The sequence below is a fragment of the Hyperolius riggenbachi genome, chromosome 3, assembly GCF_040937935.1.
Source record: "Hyperolius riggenbachi isolate aHypRig1 chromosome 3, aHypRig1.pri, whole genome shotgun sequence".
NCBI lineage: Eukaryota > Metazoa > Chordata > Amphibia > Anura > Hyperoliidae > Hyperolius > Hyperolius riggenbachi.
This window is the reverse complement of record NC_090648.1, coordinates 474,905,100-474,929,513: the sequence shown is the minus strand read 5'-3', so window position 1 is coordinate 474,929,513 and position 24,414 is coordinate 474,905,100. Positions and strand designations below refer to the sequence as shown.

At 45.8% G+C, this 24,414-nt stretch overlaps 1 protein-coding gene across 2 annotated transcripts in view; it reads left to right on the top strand.

Moving 5' to 3' along the window:
- Positions 1-24,414, top strand: part of MGAT4B (alpha-1,3-mannosyl-glycoprotein 4-beta-N-acetylglucosaminyltransferase B) — an 802,706-nt gene that overhangs the window by 481,111 nt on the left and 297,181 nt on the right. For both annotated transcript variants that reach the window (XM_068278091.1, XM_068278092.1), the window contains exon 5: positions 21,375-21,421. In XM_068278091.1, coding sequence (XP_068134192.1) covers positions 21,375-21,421 — 47 coding nt within the window. The remainder of the gene's footprint in view (positions 1-21,374; positions 21,422-24,414) is intronic.

The window sequence follows — 24,414 nt, the reverse complement described above, 5'->3', positions numbered from 1 at the left end:
TTCTGTACGACCCTCTTGAAAGAAGTTAATTCGAAAGCATTTCATAAACCGTTTCATACCTCCCCACCCATGGGGTGTCCGTAGATAGTGTAAGTTCTTTCTTCCTTCCACTGTGGCCTCCTGACCTTAACACACAGCGAAGGAGACACTGGAATATGACTGATTGATTTGGGATGACGGCTACAGCCATTTATACATCACGTTTCATAAAAGATTTGGCTGCCTGCGTAAGGCTGCATGTATTAATCATGCATGTATATCTGGCATCTGATGTCAGTTTAGGATGGTATCTCTAGGAAGTAAACTTGTACTTAAAGAGGGATTGTCAGCTACAAAATCAAATATCATTTACCCACTGCTCCTTTTTTATTATGCAGCCTGCAACCTTACCCTGCATTGCAAGCATTCCAATATAATCATAATTGCTTCTGCTGTAATGGATGTTATCTCAGTCAGCCTGGCCTATTTGGTACTTTGCCAAAAAGAAGGGAGCTTGTCATCACCCCTCCCACATTCCTGCTCCTCACTGATTGGTCAGTTTGAGCTGCTGAAATACGATCTATACTGTGCTCACATGTGTTTACAAAGCAAGCTAGCTATGACAGTGCAGTTTCTAGGAGGAAAAAAAGTAAGGGAGGAAATGCCATCAGAACTGGCTTCAGTCAGAGGGAGTTGAGCTGGAAAATGCCAGGAACATTTTTTTTCTTTATTTACTGTAAGGACTCACTGAAATCAAAATGTGGTCAGTACAATCAGGGCCGGGCCGAGGCGTAGGCTGGAGAGGCTCCAGCCTCAGGGCGCAGTGTAGGAGGGGGTGCACAATTCATTCAGCTGTCATTCCTAATTGTGTATGAAGCAGAAAGAAACAAGAAAAGGGGATACATAGCAGTGACTGCAAGCCAGAAAACTAGATATTAAGGTGTTGGGGAGGTTGTGGGCCCTGTGGCCCTCTTAGTCTAATAGCAATCAGTGTGTGACAGCTGGGGTGGGAGGGATGGAGGGGCGCACTTTGCTGTCTCAGCCTTGGGTGCTGGAGGACCTTGTCCCTGCTCTGAGTACAATACATATATTAAAGGGAAGGTTCAGGGAAACCTTTAAAAAAAATAAAAATCCATATCCACTTACCTGGGGCTTCCTCCAGCCCGTGGCAGGCTGGAGGTGCCCTCGCCGCCGCTCCAGAGGCTTCCGGTCGTCTTCGGTGGCCGACCCGACCTGGCCAGGCCGGCTGCCAGGTCGGGCTCTTCTGCGCTCCAAGGACGGGCTCTTCTGCGTCCCACGCGGGCGCGCTGACGTCATCGGACGTCCTCCGGGCTGTACTGCGCAGGCCCGCTTCGATCACCTTCGGCGATCTCCGATCAGGAAATCTCGTTCAAAGAACGGGATTTCCTGGAGGGCTTCCCCCGTCGCCATGGCGACGGGGCGGGATGACGTCACCGACGTCGTGACGTCATTGGGAGTCCCGGTCCACCCCTTGGCGCTGCCTGGCACTGATTGGCCAGGCAGCGCACGGGGTCTGGGGGGGGGGGGGCGCGGCGCGACGGATAGCGGCAATCGAGCGCGGGGCGGCGGCGATCGGTGTGCTGACGCAGCTAGCAAAGTGCTAGCTGCGTCCAGCAAAAAAAAAAATTAAGTAAATCAGCCCAGAAGGGCCTGAGAAAACCTCCTGCGCGGCTTGCCCCGAACTACGTTCGGGGTTACCGCCAGGAAGGTTAAAGGACCACTAAAAAAATGTAAAATTGAAAATACATGTAAACATATACAAATAAGAATTTACATTTCTTCCAGAGTAAAATGCACTATAATTTACTTTTCTCCTATGTTGCTGTCACTTACAGTAGGTAGTAGAAATCTAACAGGTCTGACAAGTTTTGTATTAGTCCATCTTCTCATGTGGGATTTTTAGTATTACCTTTATTCTGTACAAAAGCACCTGGAAACATTATATACCAAGATACCGGCCTGTCTCCCTACTTGCCTGCACAATATTTTGGCAGCTGGACTGACAAGACAAAGACACAAATAACATTTATATTGCGCTTTTCTCCTGGCGGACTCAAAGCGCCAGAGCTGCAGCCACTAGGACGCGCTCTATAGGCAGTAGCAGTGTTAGGGAGACTTGCCTAAGGTCTCCTACTGAATAGGTGCTGGCTTACTGAACAGGCAGAGCCGAGATTCGAACCCAGGTCTCCTGCGTCAGAGGCAAAGCCCTTAACCATTACACCATCCAGCCAGCCTGAGCAACTACTATTCAGATTCCCCCATGAGGAGATGAGCTAGTCCAAAACCTGTCAGACTTTTACTACCTACTGTTAGTGACAGCAGCATAGGAGAAATGTGATTTGTAGCTCATTTTACATTTTACTTTGGAGGAAATGCACTTCTTATGCGCATGTATTTTAAATTTTACAATTTTTTATCGACAGTGGTCCTTTAAATAGTCGCTCAGAATGATCGTATTTCATTGTTTAATATGGCCGTTCCCTATACAAGTGGCTGTTTGGCACTGTATGGTGGGGAGGAGGAAATGAGGACAAGTAAACAATAATAATATTAGCGAAAACTATCATTTTTCAGCGTGGTTGTTTGCAATTAAAGGGACTCCGAGCAGTGCAGAAACTATGGAAAGATGCACATCATTTTAAAGCTCTCTTTCTCCTCTTTCCAATAATATATAAACCGCCACCCTACGCCTTTTAGTTTTCGCTATTTTCGCGATTGAAATTGCCGCGGCCGCGATTTCGATCGCGAAAATAGAGAAAACTAAAAGGCGTATGGCAACGATTTAGGTGTCGCCAGAAAGAGGAGAAAGAGAGCTTTAAAATGATATCCATCAAGCCATAGTTATATTGTATTACACAGGGCGACTTTTTGTCAAAGTCAGCAGCTGCATTCAGCAAAATGGAGCTGCTGACACTGGGGAAAGTGTCGCCCTGTGTAATACAATATAACTATGGCTTGATGGATATCATTTTAAAGCTCTCTTTCTCCTCTTTCTGACGACACCTAAATCGTTGCCCTACACCTTTTAGTTTTCTCTATTTTCGCGATCGAAATCGCGACCGCGGCAATTTCAATCGCGAAAATAGCGAAAACTAAAAGATGTAGGGTGGTGGTTTATATATCATTGGAAAGAGGAGAAAGAGAGCTTTAAAATGATTTGCATCTTTCCATAGTTTCTGCACTGCTCGGAGTCCCTTTAAGCTATGGGGGGGGGGGGGTGTTGCGTCACATAATACGTGTTCTCACTTGGAAAACGGCACCTGCAAGGATCTCAGATCGTTGTTTCGGATAATCTATGTTGCAAGTCTACATACACAATAACAGGTTTCTCACAGAGACTTTAAGTGGGAGAGCTGATTCTTCTCCACTTTTTGTCTACTGCTGGCTCGGCTGCGCTTGTCTCCAGCTCCTGGATTTATGAGTCAAGACACTGACAAGACAGGACACAGAAGATTTATATTGCGTTTTTATCCTGGGGGACTCAAAGCGCCAGAGCTGCAGCCACTAGGACACACTCTATAGGCAGTAGCAGTTGTAGGGAGTCTTGCCCAAGGTCTCCTCACTGAATAGGTTGCAGGCATACTGAACAGGAAGAGCCGAGATTTGAACCCAGGTCTCCTATGTAAGACGCAATCACTGTATGCAATGCATGAGTGCAGTGTGGCGAGCTGGGTTCATCTCTCTTTTTTTTTTTACACAAAAGAACCTTTTGAAAACATTCCATGTGTAAAAACGTTTACTTTCAGTGTAGAGAGCAGTACACATTCATAGTGGTCTGCTAATCGGCAAATGTAGTCAGTATAAGCTCCCTGTCTGGTCTCTTTACCAGGCTAATTAGCAGTGCAGTACACATTTGTACTACTCTCTGCTTCGAAAATAAACTTTTTTTTTGCAAATCTGGTAAAAAGGGTGCCATCATAGAGACTAATGTAAATTGCTGCAATTAGCACTGCCACAGCCACAGCAGCTATCGCCAGGGCCGCAGACTATGCAAAATGTGGCCACAAATCGCGGCCACTAAGCTAATCACAGCAACTTACATTAGTCTCTATGGCAGCACTAGTGATACCCGATAATTGCGGCAATTTTCATTAGTGTCTATGATGGAGAATATTGATAAAAGGGATGCCTGGTATTACTTCTAGAAAATCTTAAAGCGGAATGAAACCCAGCATTTCTTCTTTGCTCTAATAGATTATTTACAGCATATTATATACAACCAGCATTTTTTTTTACTAGAACAGCATTCAAAGGGTTAAACACAGGCCTAATGCTGGGTACATACGGGGGACCGTTGTAGCTGTCGCTAGCACACAGAGGACGTGTGCGTGACAGCTCGGTGACAGCTCCGCCTGTGCAACAACTGTCTACACGTCTCTGCCCAAAGGCAGAGACGCGGCGGAAGCTGTCGCCGAAGGTTCAGCCCCCCGCCGGAAACTCCGTCTGCAGGGAGTGGGTAGCTGTCGCTAGTCCGCATACACATGGCAACTGCGGCGACAGAAGTTGCCGTGCGATTAAACTTTCCAATCGCACGGCAACTGCTGTCTCCGGCGACAGTTCGGGGTGCGCGCCTCATACACACGGGGCAACTGTCGCCGCAGCGTGCGCGTGCCACGTGTTTGCGGCGACAGTTGCAGCCCGTGTGTATGGGCCATTAGAAGGTCCCATGCAGGGAAAGCTGGACAAATCTGAACTAGAGATAATGTTATCTTGTGTTTAATGGCCCATACTCACGGGCAACTTTTTGGGCCTGTCGCCAGCACAAGTGAGCGTGTGGGCGACAGGCCGGCGACAGCTCCTCGCCAGGTCCCTCCGCGTACACACGCGGAAGAGGGACCAGCGGCGCGACGGAAGCTGTTGCCGACGTTCCTCCTCCCCCCGCCGGAAGCTCCGTATTTCTCAATGGAGGTTGCTGTCGCTAGTCCGCGTACTCAAGCGGACTAGCGACAGTTGCGGCGGAGTTGCGGCGGCAGTTCAATCGCCTGGCGACATCAGCGATGAGCGGCAGTTCGGGGTGCGTGCCCGTGCAACGGCGCATACTCACGGGCGACCTGTCGCCGCAACACGCGCGCGCCGCGTGTTGCGGCAACAATTGCAGCCCGTGAGTATGGGCCATAATTGTGTCAAGTGAGGAATGTAAACAAATCCTTCTCTGACACTGCAGACTCTCCTGAAGGCAGTGAGACAATCAGAAAGCATTTCTGCTTAAAGGGGCCCATACACCTAAAGATTTTCCTGCGATATATAGCAGATCCGATCACTGTGACCGAATCTGCTGTGAAATCGTTGCGCAAACGCTGACAGAATGATCAATTTCCGTCCGAAATCGATAGTTCCCGTTGATCTGTCCGTGCGGAAGATTTCGCTCGAATGCCGGCGGGTTGGGAGTGCGTCGATAGCAGCGTTCGAATGTCCAGTGACTGACGCTAGCGGCAATACATTACCTGATCCGGCCGGCGCGTGTCCCCGCTGTCACCGCTGATTCTTCTCCGCTGGGCTCCAGCAGGCTTCACTTCTTCCTGCCCGGACAGGAAGTTTAAACAGTAGAGCGCCATCTACTGTTTAAGCTTCCCCGGACAGGAAGTTCAGTGAAGCTGCAGCCCTGGAGCCCAGAGTAGAGAAGAAGTCAGGGGAGAACGGGGGACCCACGCCGGCCGGATAAGGTAATGTATGTGGGGGGGGGGGGATGCGGCAGCTCCACAGATTGTGATCGGTTTCATGCTGAAATCGATTCACAATCTGTTTGCAGTAAAGGCAGCCATACGATCCCTCTCTGATCAGATTTGATCAGAGAGGGATCTATCTGTTGGTCGATCTGATGGCAAATCGACCAGTGTATGGCCACCTTAAGTTAGAAGATGAATAAAGCAGTTATGAATAAAATGCAAAGTCAGCTTTCAGAGCAAAAAAAGTGTACTTTGGTAACATATAATTTCTAAATGAATAATAATACTTCTGCACAAAAGCAAAGATGATAACCGTATGGCATATAACAAGTAGGAAAACATAAGGTTAGAGAAACAGAGAGCCCAATATAGTGTAGGATGTTCAGCATAAAATTAGTGAGAAGAGTATACTCACAAACGTGGGTTACCACAAAGGCAACCACTGTATAGGCAGGTGAGGAGATTAGACCTGTCCTCACTCAGGATTAACCACCTGAGCGGTCTGGACGAGCTGAGCTCGTCCAACACCGCCGGAGGTCGCCGCTCAGGCCCTGCTGGGCCGATTTTAATCAAATAAAAAGCAGCACACGCAGCCGGCACTTTGCCAGCCGCGTGTGCTGCCTGATCGCCGCCGCTCTGCGGCGATTCGCCGCGAGCAGCGGCGAAAGAGGGCCCCCCTAGCCGCCTGAGCCCTGCGCAGCCGGAACAAAAAGTTCCGGCCAGCGCTAAGGGCTGGATCGGAGGCGGCTGACGTCAGGACGTCGGCTGACGTCGATGACGTCACTCCGCTCGTCGCTATGGCGACGATATAAGCAAAACAAGGAAGGCCGCTCATTGCGGTCTTCCTTGTTTATTCTGGGCGCCGGAGGCGATCGGAAGATCGCCTCCGGAGCGCCCTCTAGTGGGCTTTCATGCAGCCAACTTTCAGTTGGCTGCATGAAATAGTTTTTTTTTTATTTGAAAAAAACCCTCCCGCAGCCACCCTGGCGATTTAATCAGAACGCCAGGGTGGTTAAGAAGTCGCTCTCTGTAGATCAGAAAAGGGGTAGATCACCCCTCCACCAGGGAAGAAGTGGGAAAACAAGTAGGAAAACTTGTTTTTATTGAATATTATGTCAGGGTTTTATACTGCTTTAAGTTAAAAACAAAAAAAAGCAATTTTACTTACCTGGTGCTTCTTGAAGCCCCCTGGAGTTATCCTGTGACTGGCTATCCTTCCACGACCCCCCAGCAAGCAGCGGCGACCCACACAAAGCTGGCTGGCCACGCACACGCTGATCGCGTTTCTCTTGCCGGCAACATTCTTTGCATTCACAGTACAGGAAAATCGATACTGCGCATGCAAAGAACGCGCCCGTCAACGGGACCTTGATCAGGATGCACTTGGTTCGGGGCAGTGCGTGTGCTGCAGCCTTCCGACTGGCCACGACCGGCCAGCTTTGCTCGGGCCGCTGTTTCTTACTGGAGGGACGGGGAAGGAAGGCGCGAGCACAGGATGACTCTGGGGGGCTGCTAGAGGCCCCAGGTAAGTAAAACTGCTTTTTTGTTTTGACTTAAAGTGAAACCGTAACCAAGAATTGAACTTCATCCCAATCAGTAGCTGATACCCCCTTTCCCATGAGAAATCTTTACCTTTTCTCAAACGGATCATCAGGGGGCTCTGTATGGCTGATATTGTGGTGAAACCCCTCCCACAGTGTGATGACAGGACCATGGTCCTGACAGTTTCCTGTCTGTGAACCTCATTGCATTGTGGCGAAAAGCTGTTTACAGCGGTTTCCAACTGCCAAAAAAGCAGCTTCCACTGACATCACCTGCCAGCAGTAAAAATGTCACCGTGTGATAAATGTCAGAATGCAAATCAGGGAGAGGAAAGAGTTTACAATGGGCAAACACTGGCTAAATCATTTATACATAATTATTGTAAAAAGGAAGCACTTTTTTTTATTAAATTATTTTCACTGGAGTTCCTCTTTAAGTATCACTTTAAAAGTAAATAAATATGGCAGCCTCCATATCCCTCTCACTTCAGTTGTTTAATTCAGCATGCCCAGCAAGTACAGTCACTATTTACAGTACTAGTAAACTCATTGCTTATGTGTTGTATGCAATGTTGGTGCATCTCACAAAATAACTGCCTGTTACTGCTAGACTGGGTTACTTTAAACTCCTGAGATGCCAAAGACAATTTATTTAGAGGCTTTCTCCTGGCCAATTTATTTTAGCACATTTTTTTTATTTCTTATTTATTACATTTCCTGGCTTCTAATTAGTACTGCTGTAATGTGTATTTATGGCCACTTGTCACTAGGGGGCAGTGCGAGACAATAACAGAGGACTTCTGCTTTCAGTTTCTATATTTTCTGCTAGTAGAGAGAGATCAATGCATTCCAAGAATTTCGATGAAGGTAAGTGAATAAACAATCAGGCACTGAAGCAGTGTTGGCTTTATTCAGTGTTCAATCTCCAGCAATATATTCCAAATAATATGCTATATACAGTGGCAGGTGAGTTGGTCACAATCACATAGCTGTTGCACATACAAAGAACAACATAGGGTGTCTCCTACCAGTGTTTGAGGCAGATGGCGGTGGGTGCAGGGCAAAGATGGGCGACCTAACGGCCGTTTCGCACGACGGTTCTTCTTCCGAGACTGGTCCACTGTTGGACCAGTCTCGGAAGAAGCACTGTCATGTTTATTCACTTAACTTTATCAATATTGCATCTGTATTCAACTTTAGTCATGAGCACACAGCAATCACTGTTGAGGTAGCGGTTTGTGACTTGATACACCTCTCTGCCATTAACCCTCACTCCTCCCCCTCTTTGGAACTTGGAGTAACTCTCGTAGTGCCGGCTGTTTTCCCAAGCTCTCTTTGATCCATTCCAAGAATTTACAGGACAATGAGTTCTGATGACTGAGACCAAAAGCAGTGCACTTATCTCAAAAGAGATAACTCTATTGAAGCTGCTAATGGGTTAGAGACTCTGAAGCGAGTTAAAATCTGTTTTTAAAACTTTTACTTATGTTAAGCACTATAGCTAGTGCTAAAACGCAGAATCCCCGCTGCAAAATGAGGGTTTTATACCCCCCTAAGCACAGGGAAAAAAATCCCCTGACTTTCTTGGTAGTGAACTTTGCTGCCCATGGAGGCAGAGCTTTGAGCTGCAGCTCTGCCTCCATGCACGTCAATCCACTACGGATCTCCGCCTCTCCCCGCCCCTCTTAGGGAAGGAAGATTGAGAGGGGAGAGGCGGAGATCAGCGGGGATTGATGCGACAAGCAGCAGAGCTACAGCCCTTAGCTCTGCCTCAAACAGGAAGCGCTCCCCGCAATTAGCCCAGGGAATTTGGGGGGTATAAACCCCTCGTTTTGCCGCAAGGATGCGGCGTTTTAGCACTAGCTATAGTGCTTAACATTAATAAAAGTTAAAAACATAGATTTTAATTTGCTCCAGTCTCTCTTTAAACGTTATTTGCCAGTATATGCTTGGAAGTTTGGTGGTTGTATACAGGATCTTTTGAAAAAATTAGCATATTGTGATAAAGTTCATTATTTTTTGTAATGTACTAATAAACATTAGACTTTCATATATTTTAGATTCAAATACACACAACTGAAGTAGTTCAAGCCTTTTATTGTTTTAATATTGATGATTTTGGCATACAGCTCATGAAAACCCAAATTTCCTATCTCAAAAAATTAGCATATTTCATCCGACCAATAAATGAAAAGTGTTTTTAAAACAAAAAAAGTCAACCTTCAAATAATTATGTTCAGTTATGCACTCAATACTTGGTCGGGAATCCTTTGGCAGAAGTGACTGCTTCAATGTGGCGTGGCATGGAGGCAATCAGCCTGTGGCACTGCTCAGGTGTTTGGATGAGCTTAAGGCCGCTATCGAAGCATCCTGGGCCTCCATGAGTGTTGGGTCTTGTGTCTCTCAACTTTCTCTTCACAATATCCCACAGATTCTCTATGCCATGGGGTTCAGGTCAGGAGAGTTGGCAGGCCAATTGAGCACAGTAATACCATGGTCAGTAAACCATTTACCAGTGGTTTTGGCACTGTGAGCAGGTGCCAGGTCATGCTGAAAAATGAAATCTTCATCTCCATAAAGCTTTTCAGCAAATGGAAGCATGAACCCACTTTTGAACCAGAAACAGCGGCAGAAGCGCCTGACCTGGGCTACAGAGAAGCAGCACTGGACTGTTGCTCAGTGGTCCAAAGTACTTTTTTCGGATGAAAGCAACTTTTACATGTCATTCGGAAATCAAGGTGCCAGAGTCTGGAGGAAGACTGGGGAGAGGGAAATGCCAAAATGCCTGAAGTCCAGTGTCAAGTACCCACAGTCAGTGATGGTCTGGAGTGCCATGTCAGCTGCTGGCGTTGGTCAACTGTGTTTTATCGAGGGCAGGGTCAATGCAGCTAGCTATCAGGAGATTTTGGAGCACTTCATGCTTCCATCTGCTGAAAAGCTTTATGGAGATGAAGATTTCATTTTTCAGCACGACCTGGCACCTGCTCACAGTGCCAAAACCACTGGTAAATGGTTTACTGACCATGGTATTACGGTGCTCAATTGGCCTGCCAACTCTCCTGACCTGAACCCCATAGAGAATCTGTGGGATATTGTGATGAGAAAGTTGAGAGACGCAAGACCCAACACTCTGGATGAGCTTAAGGCCGCTATCGAAGCATCCTGGGCCTCCATAACACCTAAACAGTGCCACAGGCTGATTGCCTCCATGCCACGCCGCATTGAAGCAGTCATTTCTGAAAAAGGATTCCCGACCAAGTATTAAGTGCATAACTGAACATAATTATTTGAAGGTTGACTTTTTTTTTGTTTTAAAAACACTTTTCTTTTATTGGTCGGATGAAATATGCTAATTTTTTGAGATAGGAAATTTGGGTTTTCATGAGCTGTATGCCAAAATCATCAATATTAAAACAATAAAAGGCTTGAACTACTTCAGTTGTGTGTATTTGAATCTAAAATATATGAAAGTCTAATGTTTATCAGTACATTACAGAAAATAATGAACTTTATCACAATATGCTAATTTTTTGAGAAGATCCTGTAGTGTTTTGTTTTTTCCTTTTTTTTTAGGCATAGCTGTGAAGACACATTACTGTATTTTAGGCATACCCCTTCAGTAGCTCAGTAAATTATCTCTGCTCCCGAGATATTGCTTGAAAACAAGTTGGAACTGGAAGTGTTTATTTCTGTCGTTAGCAATATGTGTCGATGTTTATTTCTTGTCTCTCCTTCAGCAGAACATTGTTTTTAAGCATCTGGCAGGTGTGATGGATACTGTGTGCCGTCGTGCTGTCAGGACTGGCCACATGTACAGCATCGGGTGGCTTCCTCAATACAGCGGGTCGCAGAGGTCTACTCTGGGCTGCGGAACATTCCAGAGGAATAGTTGTATACAATGTAATTGAATTTAAAGGACCACAAGTGTGGAAAACTGTAATATATATATCCCAGCCAGGTCAACATCTGCATAGAGTTTGTATGTTCTCCCTGTGTCTGCGTGGGTTTCCTGTGGGCACTCCGGTTTCCTCCCACATCCCAAAAACATACAGATAAATTAATTGACTTCCCCATAAATTGGCCCTAGACTATGATACATACACTACACAATACATACATAGACATATGACTATAGTAGGGATTAGATTGTGAGCTCCTCTGAGGGACAGTTATTGACAAGACAATATATACTCTGTACAGCGTTGCATAATATGTCGGTGCTATATAACTACATAAAAGAAACAATTATATACTGTATATAAAATACACACACGCACGCACTCCCCAGGTACAGTTTTTTTAATCTCTTCTTTGCCTTTGCAAGTAATCCACACTCACTGAAGCCTGCTTTTTTTTGCCATTATTTTTTTGAGAGGGGGGCATGTCTTAATTTAAGCACACTTAAGGGCCCTTTTCCACTAGGGCGTTTGCGACTGCTTAATCGCAAAACCGCAAACCGCTAGTGATTTTAAAATCGCTACGGTTTGCTTTTTAACATAGGAATCGCGGTAGGTAATTTCCACTACCGCGATTCGTTTTTTACTTGATCGCAATCGCGCCGCGGAGCGACTTTTGCCGTGTATGCAGTGCATAGCATAGCAAAATCGCGGCCGCAAACGTCGGAAAATCGCCGGTAAATTTTTAGCTTTTTCGATTCAGCAATCGCTAGCGGTCAGCGTGAACGCTAGCGACTGCTAGTGGAAAAGGGCCCTTACAAGAGTTTGCTGTAGCTCCTGCAGTGTTATAAAAGGTTGAGCAATAACTTTCTGGAAGAGTCTATTTTTCCTCATGGGGAACAAGAGGGGAACACCGAGAGCCCAATAGTGTAGTATGTAAGATGAATGGGTAAATTAGCGGTAAGTAAACAATATACTCACAAACCAGGGTCACCGTATAGGCAACCACTGTAAATACAGGTGAGGAGATTAGACCTGTCCTCCCTCAGGATTAAGAAGTCGCTCTCTGTAGGCAGGAAAGAGTGGTATCCCCCTCCACCAAGGGAGGATAGTAAGTATAATGTAGAGAAAACAGAGGCACCAACAGGATAAAATCAAACTATAAAACGTTTAAAATTGCTTTGGAGGCAGTGGTGGACTTACCTTCTGTAAGCAGACACTAGAAACTGTCTATTCAAACATAAATATAATGTATTGGCATACTCCGAAGGGGGCTGCAACACATTTCACAGGCATAAACCTGTTTCCTCAGACGCCTCTTCCGTCACATTGCACCATGTCACCATAGTGTGTAAGTCACCACAGACTTACATTGCCCTTTGCGCAGCTGCGGTGCAGGAGAGTACCGTGACTGAATAAAACATGGTAAGTGTGAAAGTCCAATTCCGTTTATTTTTGGAATTTTCCTTTAGCGAAAAGTGGAAAACAAAATAAATCCACACATTGCAAAGTGAGAAGTTACAAAATAGAAGAGAGATCAAGAAATGGTTGATATTCGTCATGTAATTTGTTCATATTCTTTGATCCACAATGATAAGGTTGGGTTTTTTTTATCGATATACTGTACATATGGACAGAGGGAGATACTGGTTGCTCGGCAGTTGGAAACAGCTGTTATTTCTCACAATGCAAAAAGGTTTACAGACAGGAAGCTGTCAGAACCTAGGTCCTGACATCACACTGTGGGAGAGGTTTCACCACAATATCAGCCATACAGACTCCCCTGATGATCTGTTTGAGAAAAAGTAAAGATTTCTCATGGGAAAGGGGGTATCAGCTACTGATTAGGAGGAAGTTCAATCCTTGGTTACAGTTCCTCTTTAACTCATTAGCAGCTTCAATCAAAATGTTTTGTTTCTAAACCTCTGCTGGAAAATCTCGTTTGGCTGCCTAGTGCAACCAAACGAGCAGAGAGCAGTTATATTTACCTTTCCCGAACAGCTTCTTCTCTTCCTCCACCAGCGGCTCTGAACTTCCGACAGGTCTTCTGGGGACCGATCACATCTGATCACATGATATGACCTAGTCATCGGGATTCAGGAGACCGTGTCAGCTTTACAGCAGCATCCGGTGGTGGAAGAGAGGTAATGGAAGAGACTCGTCCATCACACCTCTTCCACCACCGAGTGACGATGTAATGCTGACACAGTCTCCTGGACTGAGAAGATATGTTGGGGTTATACCGCCTTGAAGAAAGAAGAAACCGATCCAGCCGTCAGGAGAGGTAACTATAAAAGCTCTCTGCCTCCCACTCTCCATACCCTGCTAGCCTGGGAAATGCAAACTTTCCCAGCGGCAGGAAAAATTTGGCCCTGCAGCCAAATTAAGTTAACCTCTTGAGGACTGCAGGGCTAAATCCCCCTAGTGACCAGACCATTTTTAGTAAAAAAAAAAAAGGCCACTGCAGCTTTAAGGCCAAGCTGCAGGGTCGCACACCATAGCACACAAGTAACCCCCCCCTCCTTTTCTCCCCACCAACAGAGCTCTCTGTTGGTGGGGTCTGATCGCTCCCCCCATGTTTATTTTTTTTAAATAAATATTTTTGTTTCAGTTTAAAAAAAAAAAAAAAAAAAGCCCTGTTCCTTTAAACCAGGGGTCTCAAACTCGCGGCCCGCGGGCCATTTGCGGCCCTCGATACAATATTTTGTGGTCCTCGCCGGCAAAAGCTTCCTTATAGATCGCTTCAGTGCTCCCAAGAAATCCGCCGCATCCCCGCCGCTAAAAGAGGGCTGCAGAGCCCCCAATACGCCCGGGGGCAATCCGCCGCCATTTCCTTGAAGGGGCAGAGGCTTCAGCTCTGCCCCTCCTGACGTCAATCACCGCACGGATCGCCTCTCTGTGAAGGAAGAGTGAGAGGGGCGGGCAGAGGCGGCGATGCGCCGCGATTGTGAAATTCCTTATGCGGCCCAGCCTCATCCTGACTTTGCCTCCTGCGGCCCCCAGGTAAATTGAGTTTGAGACCCCTGCTTTAAACCCTTCCCTCCCTCCCTCCCTCCCTTCCCCCAGCCAGCCAATCATGGCGATCAGCTCTCATAGGCTTCACCCTATGAGAGCCGATCGCTCTCTTGTCCCCCAGGGGGATACGCTGTGTCACACGGCTGTCCCCAGTGCAGCGCTGCTGCTGATCGCAGCGCTGCACAGAGTAAATAGACGGCGTGATCGCCGTGTAACAGTCTCCCGACCGGCAATAGCCGCTCGGAGACTGAAGGCAGGGTGGAGCTCCGCCCCCCAAGCAGGATGTGCGCGTGCAGCTTGCGCGCGATCTCCTGCAAATGTAAGCCCCAGGACTTTATGCCAATTGGCGTTAGGCGGTCCAGGGGCTGCCGCCACGGCCACGCCCATCGGCGTGACGCGGTCGGCAACAGGTTAAAGAGGAACTCCAGTTAAAATAATGTAATAAAAAAAGTGCTTCATTTTTACAATAATTATGTATAAATGATTTAGTCAGTGTTTGCTCGTTGTAAAATCTTTCCTCTCCTTGATTTACATTCTGACATTTATCACATGGTGACATTTTTACTGCTGGCAGGTGATGTCAGTGGAAGAAGCTGCTGCTTGCTTTTTTGGCAGTTGGAAACCGCTGTAAACAGCTGTTCGCCACAATGCAATGAGGTTCACAGACAGGAAACTGCTACTGGTTGGGATGAAGTTCAATTCTTGGTTACAGTTTCTCTTTAAGGTTGCTAAATGGTTAAAGGATAACTCCAATTCTGTTGAAAAACTCTTAGTCCGTTCAGATCAGCGAGGATTACTGACAAACATTTTCACCTTACTTATTTTGTTCTTATGAGCATTTCCTTTCTAACAGAATCTGGGGGATAAGAGTGTCAAAATTGCTGCCTATTACTGGATTAAATGAATAGTAAGAGCTCGCGCTCCGTGCACCAAATTACCCGTGTGCCAAGTGGAATGTGACATTTATGAGCAATCTATAGTCCAAACAGAGGACTGTTATAAAGAAGAACAATTTAGGCTTCTGTCAGTTTTTGAAATTCTTAGCTGGCAGAAAATAGAATTGAAAACATCATTATTAATAACATTAGATTTCAAAAAACAAAAACACTGCTGCAATTCAGTTTCTAAGGAAGTTGGAAAGTTACGGCTCTATAAATGTAAATAAAAACAGTCTGTTAGAATTATTGTACTGTATTTTTCGGACTAGAGGATGCTCCGGACTATAAAACGCACTTAGGTTTAGACTGCAGTGTTCCCCAGCCCTGTCCTCCTGTTTTGTGAAAATCCACACCAGTAGGTAATCAGCTCAGCACCCCCTCCCCCATGCATGTTTGTGGTCTTCTGCAAAACATGTACTGTTGGTGGGCCTTGAGGACAGGGTTGGAGAGGACAAAAATCAGAGGGAAAAATAAATACTAAACCTGGTGTGTCCATAGTGCAGGGGCGTCTTGTGGACCTTTTCCCCCCAAGCTATCTCTATCTAAGCTACACTGCTTGAAGAAGTGTGCAAAAGCCCCCTAGAGGCTAAATACGCATCTTGGCCCATATGCAATTTATTTTTTCTCCTGAGTTTTTTCCTCGGTGAAATGTTTAATCTTGTAAATACAATTCTTTTTAAACCCCCAGCAACCAAGAAAAAACTCAAAATAGTTTTGACAGTATTATTATTATTGTTTATTGAATTTATAAAGCGCCAACATATTACGCAGCGCTGCACATTAATTTAGGTAACAGACAATATTTAGGGGTGACATACAGCAATATGACAATACAGGAATACAAGAAAACCAGATCACACAGCACAGTATGAGTACAAGGTAATGCTTAGTCAGTCACTGGATGGAGCATGGAGATTAGGCAAGTTAGGTTCACTCAGATGCATAGCCTAGATCGTCCTTTTGGTTCACAGTAATGGAGGTGCAAGATCAGGTAGGACACAAAAGGAGGAGGACCCTGCCCAAAGGCTTACAATCTAGAGGGAGAGGTAAGGACACGAAAGGTAGGGGACCAGAGTTCAGCTGTAGGTTTAGAGCACTTGTGAGGGGTAGTAGGCCAGAGTGAAAAGGTGAGTTTTGAGGGCTTTCTTGAAGATGTTGAAGGAGGGGTCTGCCCTAATGGGTGGAGGTAGGGAGTTCCATAGTGTTGGAGCAGCTCTTGAGAAGTCCTGGAGGCATGCATGGGACTGGGTGATGCGGGGGGCGGTTAGGCGAAGTTCATTGGAAGAACGGAGTGAGCGGCTAGGTGTGTACCTCTGAGTAAGATCAGAAATGTAGGTTGGACAGGTTTTGTGGACAGATTTGTAGGTCATACACAGTATCTTGAATCTGATTCTGGACTGGATAGGAAGCCAGTGGAGGGATTCACGGAGGGGATCTGCCGTGGTGAAGCGATGGGAGCAGTGGATAATTCTGGCTGCCGCATTCATGATAGACTGCAGTGGGGCTGTTCGGGTCATAGGGAGACCAGACAGCAGGGCATTGCAGTTGTCAAGGCGGGAAATTATGAGGGCATGGATGAGGAGTTTGGTGGTGGCAGAGGTCAGGACAGTACTCTGTTACCTAATTTTTTGGTACTTTTTCAGTTGCAGAGTGCTGGAAAGTTAATTTAATAGAGAATTAAAAATTATCTCCTAGGAGAAAACTCAGGATAAAATGTTAATTGCAATTGCATATGGCCTGTTGTTTTCAAAACAGATGCAAACTATGCACTAAATCTTAAACTCAGATTAAAACAGAATGCAAACTGAAATAGCACATGGATGCAGATAGCCATATGTAAATGTACTTTTCTATACAGCAGGAGAAGGTGGCAGCACTTCACAAGGCAGGCTGCATCTGATTGTTTTGAGGTGTATTTAGCCTTTAGGGGACTCTGCACACATCTGTTGGTAGTCATTTCAGGAGCAGCCTGATTAGGAGCGCTGCCAATTTCTAACTGCACTACACTAACCCCTGCTGTCCCACCAGCTACAGTTCACTGCACTACACTACACTAACCCCTGATGCCCCACCAGCTACACTGCACTACACTACACTACCCCTGCTGCTCCCCCAGTTACACTACACTACACTAACACCTTATGCCCCACCAGCTGCACTGCACTACACTACACTAACTCAGCTGCAGCAAGCAATTGGTGGAATGATGACAGCATCCTGAGCTGCCCAGAACTGCAGAGCACTTGCAAATGATAATGTGACTTATTGCAAATGCACAACCGAATGCAGACTGACAAGCCGGAAATGTCGGTTTGCAGCTCCACTGCAACAGACAGAATACACTACAGGAGGGATCCTTACATGTCCTTTTTTTCTGGTGCCCCCTGTGGTCCACGTTCTACTCAGTCGAAATCTTTGACTGGTAAAGAATGTTTAACCACCTTAGCGGTATGGACGAGCTCAGCTCGTCCATTACCGCCAGAGGGTGCCGCTCAGGCCCTGCTGGGCCAATTTTGATCAAATAAAGTGCAGCACACGCAGCCGGCACTTTGCCAGCCGCGTGTGCTGCCTGATCGCCGCCGCTCTGCGGCGATCCGCCGCGAGCAGCGGCGAAAGAGGGTCCCCCCAGCCGCCTGAGCCCTGCGCAGCCGGAACAAATAGTTCCGGCCAGCGCTAAGGGCTGGATCGGAGGCGGCTGACGTCAGGACGTCGGCTGACGTCCATGACGTCACTCCGCTCGTCGCCATGGCGACGAAGTAAGCAAAACACGGAAGGCCGCTCATTGCGGCCTTCCATGTTACTTTTGGCCGCCGGAGGCGATCAGAAGAACGCCTCCGGAGCGCCATCTAGTGGGCTTTCATGCAGCCAACTTTCAGTTGGCTGCATGAAATAGGTTTTTTTTTAATTTAAAAAAAACCCTCCCGCAGCCGCCCTGGCGATCTTAATAGAACGCCAGGGTGGTTAAAATGGGCAGGGAGAAAGTGGAAGTTCTCCTCCTAAGAATGACTCTTCCACCGCTGACCATGCCCATTTGAACCGCTACTCCTGCTCTACTTAAAAACCTGTTAAAAAATAAGCCACCTCATAACTCACCTACTCTGGGTTCCCATCGCTGCCTCTTCCATCCTGTCAGCTCTCCTGTTCCACCGCAGTACCCTCTCGTATAGGTTAGCATCCTAACAACAATGGCGCTAAACCAGAGTACATTTGGGTCCGCTAAATTGCCGTGAAGATGCTGATATTTACGAAAAGGATACGGCGTGGAATGGGAGAGCTGACAGGACAGAAGAGGCGGCGATGGGAACCCAGAGTAGGTGAGTTATGCGGTGGTTTATTTTTTACTGGCTTTTAAAATACAGGTCAGGAGTACTCTCTCTCTCTCTCTCTCTCTCTCTCTTTCTCTCTCTCGCTGCATCTCTTGTCACATGACTGCAGAATGCTGGTAACTGTTTCTTCAGCACCATTAACATGAAACCCGCGCCCCCTCACTGCTTCAAATAGGTGAGTGGGATGCTACTACAACAAAGACTTTGTGAAAAGATATGATAAATGCTTAAATAAAGGAGGTGGTTATGTGGAGAAATAATGAGAAGATACAGTGGACCTAGGAGATAATTTTTCATCTCTGTTTAAAGTAACTACTAAGCATCCTGAAATGTAAAAGTAAGATGAGAACATATCATCTAGGAGAACATTTAGGAGAAAAAGTGACTTGGATTGGGTCCAGTGTGTCTAAAATAAACAAATAAAATGTTTCCTTAAACTGTACCTGAGGCGACGTGTGACATAATGAGATAAACATGTGTATGTAAAGTACAAAACATTAATATCCATTTTACTTGTTTTATTTTACTGCCTGAAAGAGTTAATTTCTAGGCATGGAAGTGACAGTTTCTGTCTTGTCGGGAATATAGTAATAATCACTGATAAACAAATTACAGTCATAAAAGTTTTCCTGGCAGAATACAACTTCTGAGTTCAGATGAGAAATATGAAAAGGTCAATAGTTCGTGTATTTTAGGTCTGGGACAGTTAATAGACTGCCAATGATTAGAGACAGTAAAACATTCAATCTACTGTGTAAATGTTTAAATAAAAAAACAACAACATGGGAAACTTTAAAAAAAAGTCATTTTTAGGAGTAGGAGGATAAATATAATTGTTTATCTCATCAGTTTATGTTCACCTCGGGTTCACTTTAAAGTGGACCTGAACTCAGAACTCCTTTCTGCTCTAAAAGATACACAACAGCATATTTACCTTTAAACAGAAAACATTTCTATGTTACAGCGGATACAAATCCTAAAATAAATCTGCACAGTTTCTACTTCTTAATTCATGGAAGCAGACATATTGTTTGCAGCCTGTGCTTTCAAATGGGCTTATCTGCCATAGGCAGTCATGTGACACAGGGGGAGATCAAATTACAACTTGAGATTAGACACAAATGAGGGGGAATTAGACAGCCTAAACGCTCTGAATACATACAGGCTGTAGAAAGTGAGGTCCGCACAATGTCGGTAGGATCAAACCGGCTTTATTAAATCAATCACATAAAGGCTAAAAACCAACACCACACGCTGACATGTTTCGGACGTTACACGTCCTTAATCATAGCACACACACAGGGTGCATTTCTTTATGTTTTCCTTCTGTCCTGTGCAAGAGTTCGGGTTCACTTTAAAAGGCATTTTTGTTCATAAGAAAATATCACCTAGGAGAAAATTTAGGAGAAAAAGTTAATTGGATCAAACCCAGCGGCCCATATGCAATCAACTTTTTCTCCTGAGAGATATTTTCAAACATTGTCAATAAAACGCCTTTTATATCACCAGCCAGCAAGCAAATTCATAAAATAGTTTTGATAGTGCTTTTTCACCTACTTTTTAGTACTTTTAAATTGAAACGTTATTCTAAATGGAAGATGAAAAATTATCTCCTGGAATTAAACTGAGGAGAAACAGCAAAAACCGTAAAATTTTAAATATGTGCAAACCTATACAAATAAGAAGTACATCTTTTCAAGAGTAAAACAAGCCTTCAAATTACTTTTCTCCGATGTTGCTGTCACTTGCAGTAGGTAGTAGAAATCTGACAGAAGTGACAGGTTTTGGACTAGTCCATGTCTTCATAGGGGATTCTCAAAGATTTATTTATTTTCAAAAGCACTTAGTGAATGGCAGTTGCTCTGTCCAACTGCCAAAAAACTGTGTAGCGAGCAGGGAATCTGGCCAGCATCATTGTTTAACCACTTCAGGATTCGGCGTACGCTTAACTACGCCCCTGAATCCTGAAGTGGATTGCATGGAAACGAGCGGCCGTTCCATGTCAGTTCACGGGGGGTGTCTCCGTGAACACCCTGCGAGCCTCCGATCGTGGCTCGCAGGGTAAATGTAAACACACGGGGAAGATCTTCCCCGGTGTTTACATGTATACGGCGCTGCTGCGCAGCAGCGCCGTGGCGGAGATCGGCGATCCCCGGCCTCTGATTGGCCGGGGACCGCCGGCACCTGATAGGCTGAAGCCTATCCTATCCGGCGCAGGACGGAATTCCGTCCTGCGCCGCTCACAGGGGGAGGTAGAGGGAGGGAAGGGGAAGGCAGCCAGGAAGCGCTGCGGAGGGGGGCTTTGAAGAGAGCCCCCCCTGCAAGCGCAAGCAGCCGGCGGCGATCAGACCCCCCCAGCAGGACATCCCCCTAGTGGGGAAAAAAGGGGGGGAAGTCTGATCGGCCTGGCTGCTAGCTGATCGGTGCTGCGGGCTGGAGAGCCCACGCAGCACCGATCAGCAAAACCACCCGGTATCCGGAAGTGGTTAAATCCTTTTTAGGGAATATCTTTATAAAGAATAAAAGCCTTGCTGAGAATCCCCTATAAAGAGATGGACTAGTCCAAAACCTGTCGCTTCTGTCAGATTTCTACTACCTACTGTAAGTGACAGCAACATGGGAGAAAAGTAAATTGTTGCTCATTTTACTCTGGAAGAAACATACTACTTATTTGTATATGTTTGCACATATTTTAAATTTTACAGGTTTTCGCTTTAGTGCCCCTTTGATTGCATGTGGGTCAGTATGTCTAAAGTATAATCAATAAAATGTTTCCTTAGTTGATTGATTGAAAATGTCTGTCACTTTCCAAACAACCCTCATATTTTGTAACTGAATGATGATTCATTAGTAAATAAATGGCAAGTTTCTTGTGCACAGGCAACATTCAGCGCTTTATAATTCTATCTCCTGATTGCCTTTTAAATGAAGCCATCATAGTTTTGCTTGTAAATGCTGTATCCATAAATCTATGCTTCTTCTCTCTTTGCAGACGGACGCACAGTACGCGACATCCGTGGCTGAAAACATAAAAAGCCTGTAAGTTCTGATTTTTATGTCTCTACACGGCTGCCTTTATGACCCGTCGTCCTCCCCTTGCCAGCTTTAGAATTAGCCATGCGTGCTTTGTCATTTCCCAGCGCTAAACCCGCTCCAAGTATGGAATGTGATTTGGATGACATTAGGGGGGATAGCGAAGGTGTAATTTCAGGACTCTGAGGGTGGAGAGGAGCCGAGATTAGTTCCCATAACTTGTGATATCGCCGACTTCTTTGCTGTGTCCTTGAAGTGTTAGCACAACATTGCGGAGAGTTTCTGTAAAATCTTGGCATGGATTTGTCATTTTAATTTATGTTCTGTGCTCTGCTTTCAGCAGGCTAGATTAGAATTAAGGCCCAGTGCACACCAAAACCGCTAGCAGATCCTCAAAACGCTAGAGGTTTTTGGAGCAGATTTCAGAGCGATTCTAGGCATGTTTAGAGACGTTTTCTAAACATGCCTAGCGGTTTTGGGTGCGTTTTTGTGTAGCCGGTGCCGGTGGTGCCGGTCTTCATCCTTCCTTTCTTGTCAATAAATTTTAAAGAGCAAGTTATACTGGATGGTGTCGGTCTTCATCCTTCCTTTGCCGAATAGGGCCCGGAAGTGCTGCTGGACCTTTTGACCTGGCACATCAATTTGCAAACGTAGGGGAGTGCTGTCTGCTACAAAGTTACCAGTTACAGTAAAAGCTGTTACTGAACAGCTTCTGTAACAAAAACGCCTGGAAAACCGCTCTCATCTAGCGTTTTTCAGAGCGGTTTGAGCTTTTCCTATACTTTACATTGAGGCAGAAACACTTTTGCAAACCGCAAAAGTGCTGCAGGACCCACGTTTGCGGTTTGCTAAAAACCGCAAACCGCCGGTATGCACCATCCCATTGAAATACATTAGCCAAGCATTTTCCAAGGCTGAAGCGGTTTGCGGATCGCTTCAAAAACCGCTCGGTGTGCACCAGGCCTATGAGTGTGGTGAATGGATGAAATGGAAGTATCTATATTTGATTAATAGACTGCAGGACAAAAAATAAATAAATCATTTACGACATTATGAAATCTGTTTACCTTTACACATATACACATCACATTCTGTATATCATGTATGCTGATTCATTTTACTAGACGTATGTTAAAATTACAGTTTTAATAACCATTCTGTATTTATAAAAGTCTTGGTTCTGTTAGCCTTTTAGCCATTCTGTCTTTTCAAAGGACTTGGTTTTGTTAGCCCTTTAGCTGCTTTTGGATAAGCGAGGGTGCTTGGACATTCAACCTGTAAGTAGTTCACCAAGGAAGAGTGCTCAGCTTGGTCAAGTCCTTCAGTTTGTACAATAGAAAGAAGAAACTGTGGGTAGAGGCTACTTATCCGTTTGCAGTGGGTGAACAGACATCGCGTTGGAATTTTGCCTGCCTTATCAGCTTTGTTCCTGAGTACATTTTGCACATGCATAGCCTTCTGTTGTGAGATTGTCTCCTGATCTGGCTGAAAACAGACAGAAGCAACTGTTCTCTCATGTCTATTGTTACCTTCAAATGTTTCAGTGCACCTAAAGTGGACCTGAACTCATGCACAGAACACAAGGAAACACAGATGAATCCACCCTGTTTGTGTTTAGAGTGTAGAGCCTATCTAATTCCCCCTCATCTGTGACTAATCATGTGACCATCACGTGTAATTTGATCCCTCAGTTGTGTCAGGAATCTCAGCAGCCTCAGCAGAGCAGCTAATTTGTAAACACAGGATGTTAAAGGGAACCTGAAATGATAAAAAAAAAGTGTTTCACTTACCTGGGGCTTCTGCCAGCCCCTTGCAGCCACCCTGTGCCCACGCCTTCCTATAACGACCCTCCAGTCCCCTGCCACGACTAAGTTTGTTACTGCCGACTTGCAAGTCAAAGGGCACTGCGCCTGCACATCCTTGTTTGCGTTCCCATCGCCAGGAGTAGCCTGGGCAGACGCAGTATGAGAAAACATAGTATTGCGCCTTCGCAGGACCCTCGTAGGCGACAGGAGAGTGAACGAGGACGCGCACAGCCAGGCAGTGGCCGTCGACTAGCAAGTCAGCTGTAACAAAGCTTAGCCGCGGCGGGGTACCGGAGGATCATTCCAGGATGGTGTAGGCACAGGGCGGCTGCAGGGGGCTGGCAGAAGCCCCCCAGCCACTAGGTTTTTTTTTTTTTTTTTGTATCATTCCAGGTTTCCTTTAATCCTATGCCTCCTTCCATGAAAGAAGGAAGTAGACACGCTACAGATTTATTGCAGGAGTTATGTGGGCTGCAACATATACATTTTTTTTGTAAAGGTCATTATGCTGTTGCTTATCTTTTAGAGCTGAGAGGAAGTTCTGAGTTCCGGTCTCCTTTAAATCACAATGAGCACCTGGGTTCACCTAGCTTCACAAAGCTAACTGTCTAATGAACCTTCCCCTGAGGGCCCTTTTCCACTAGCAGTCGCTAGCGTTCGCGCTGAACGCTAGCGATTGCTGAATCGCAATTCCGCCGTTTTCCCGACGTTTGCGGCCGCGATTTTGCTATGCTATGCACTGCATAGCAAAATCGCGGCAAAAGTCGCTCCGCGGCGCGATCGCGATCAAGTAAAAAATGAATCGCGGTAGTGGAAATGACCTACCGCGATTCCTATGTTAAAAAGCAAACCGTAGCGATTGTAAAATCGCTAGCGGTTTGCGGTTTTGCGATTCAGCTAGCGCAAACGCGCTAGTGGAAAAGGGCCCTGAGGGAGGTTCGTAAACTGTGTGGGTAGGCTTTTTTTTAGGGGGGGGGGGGTTTGCAACATGCATTTACTTACCTAGGAACATTTGTTGAAACTTCTCCTTAGCTGGCTTTTTTTTGGGGGGGGGCAGTGAACTTTTGACCTTTTGTAAAAACCTTAATGTCCCAGAAACTATAATAGATGGAACAGTGGTCTTGCAGCACATTAGCGGCTCTACCTAACCATACGATTACTTATCTGTGCACTGTCATGAGGGGGCTGTGTGAT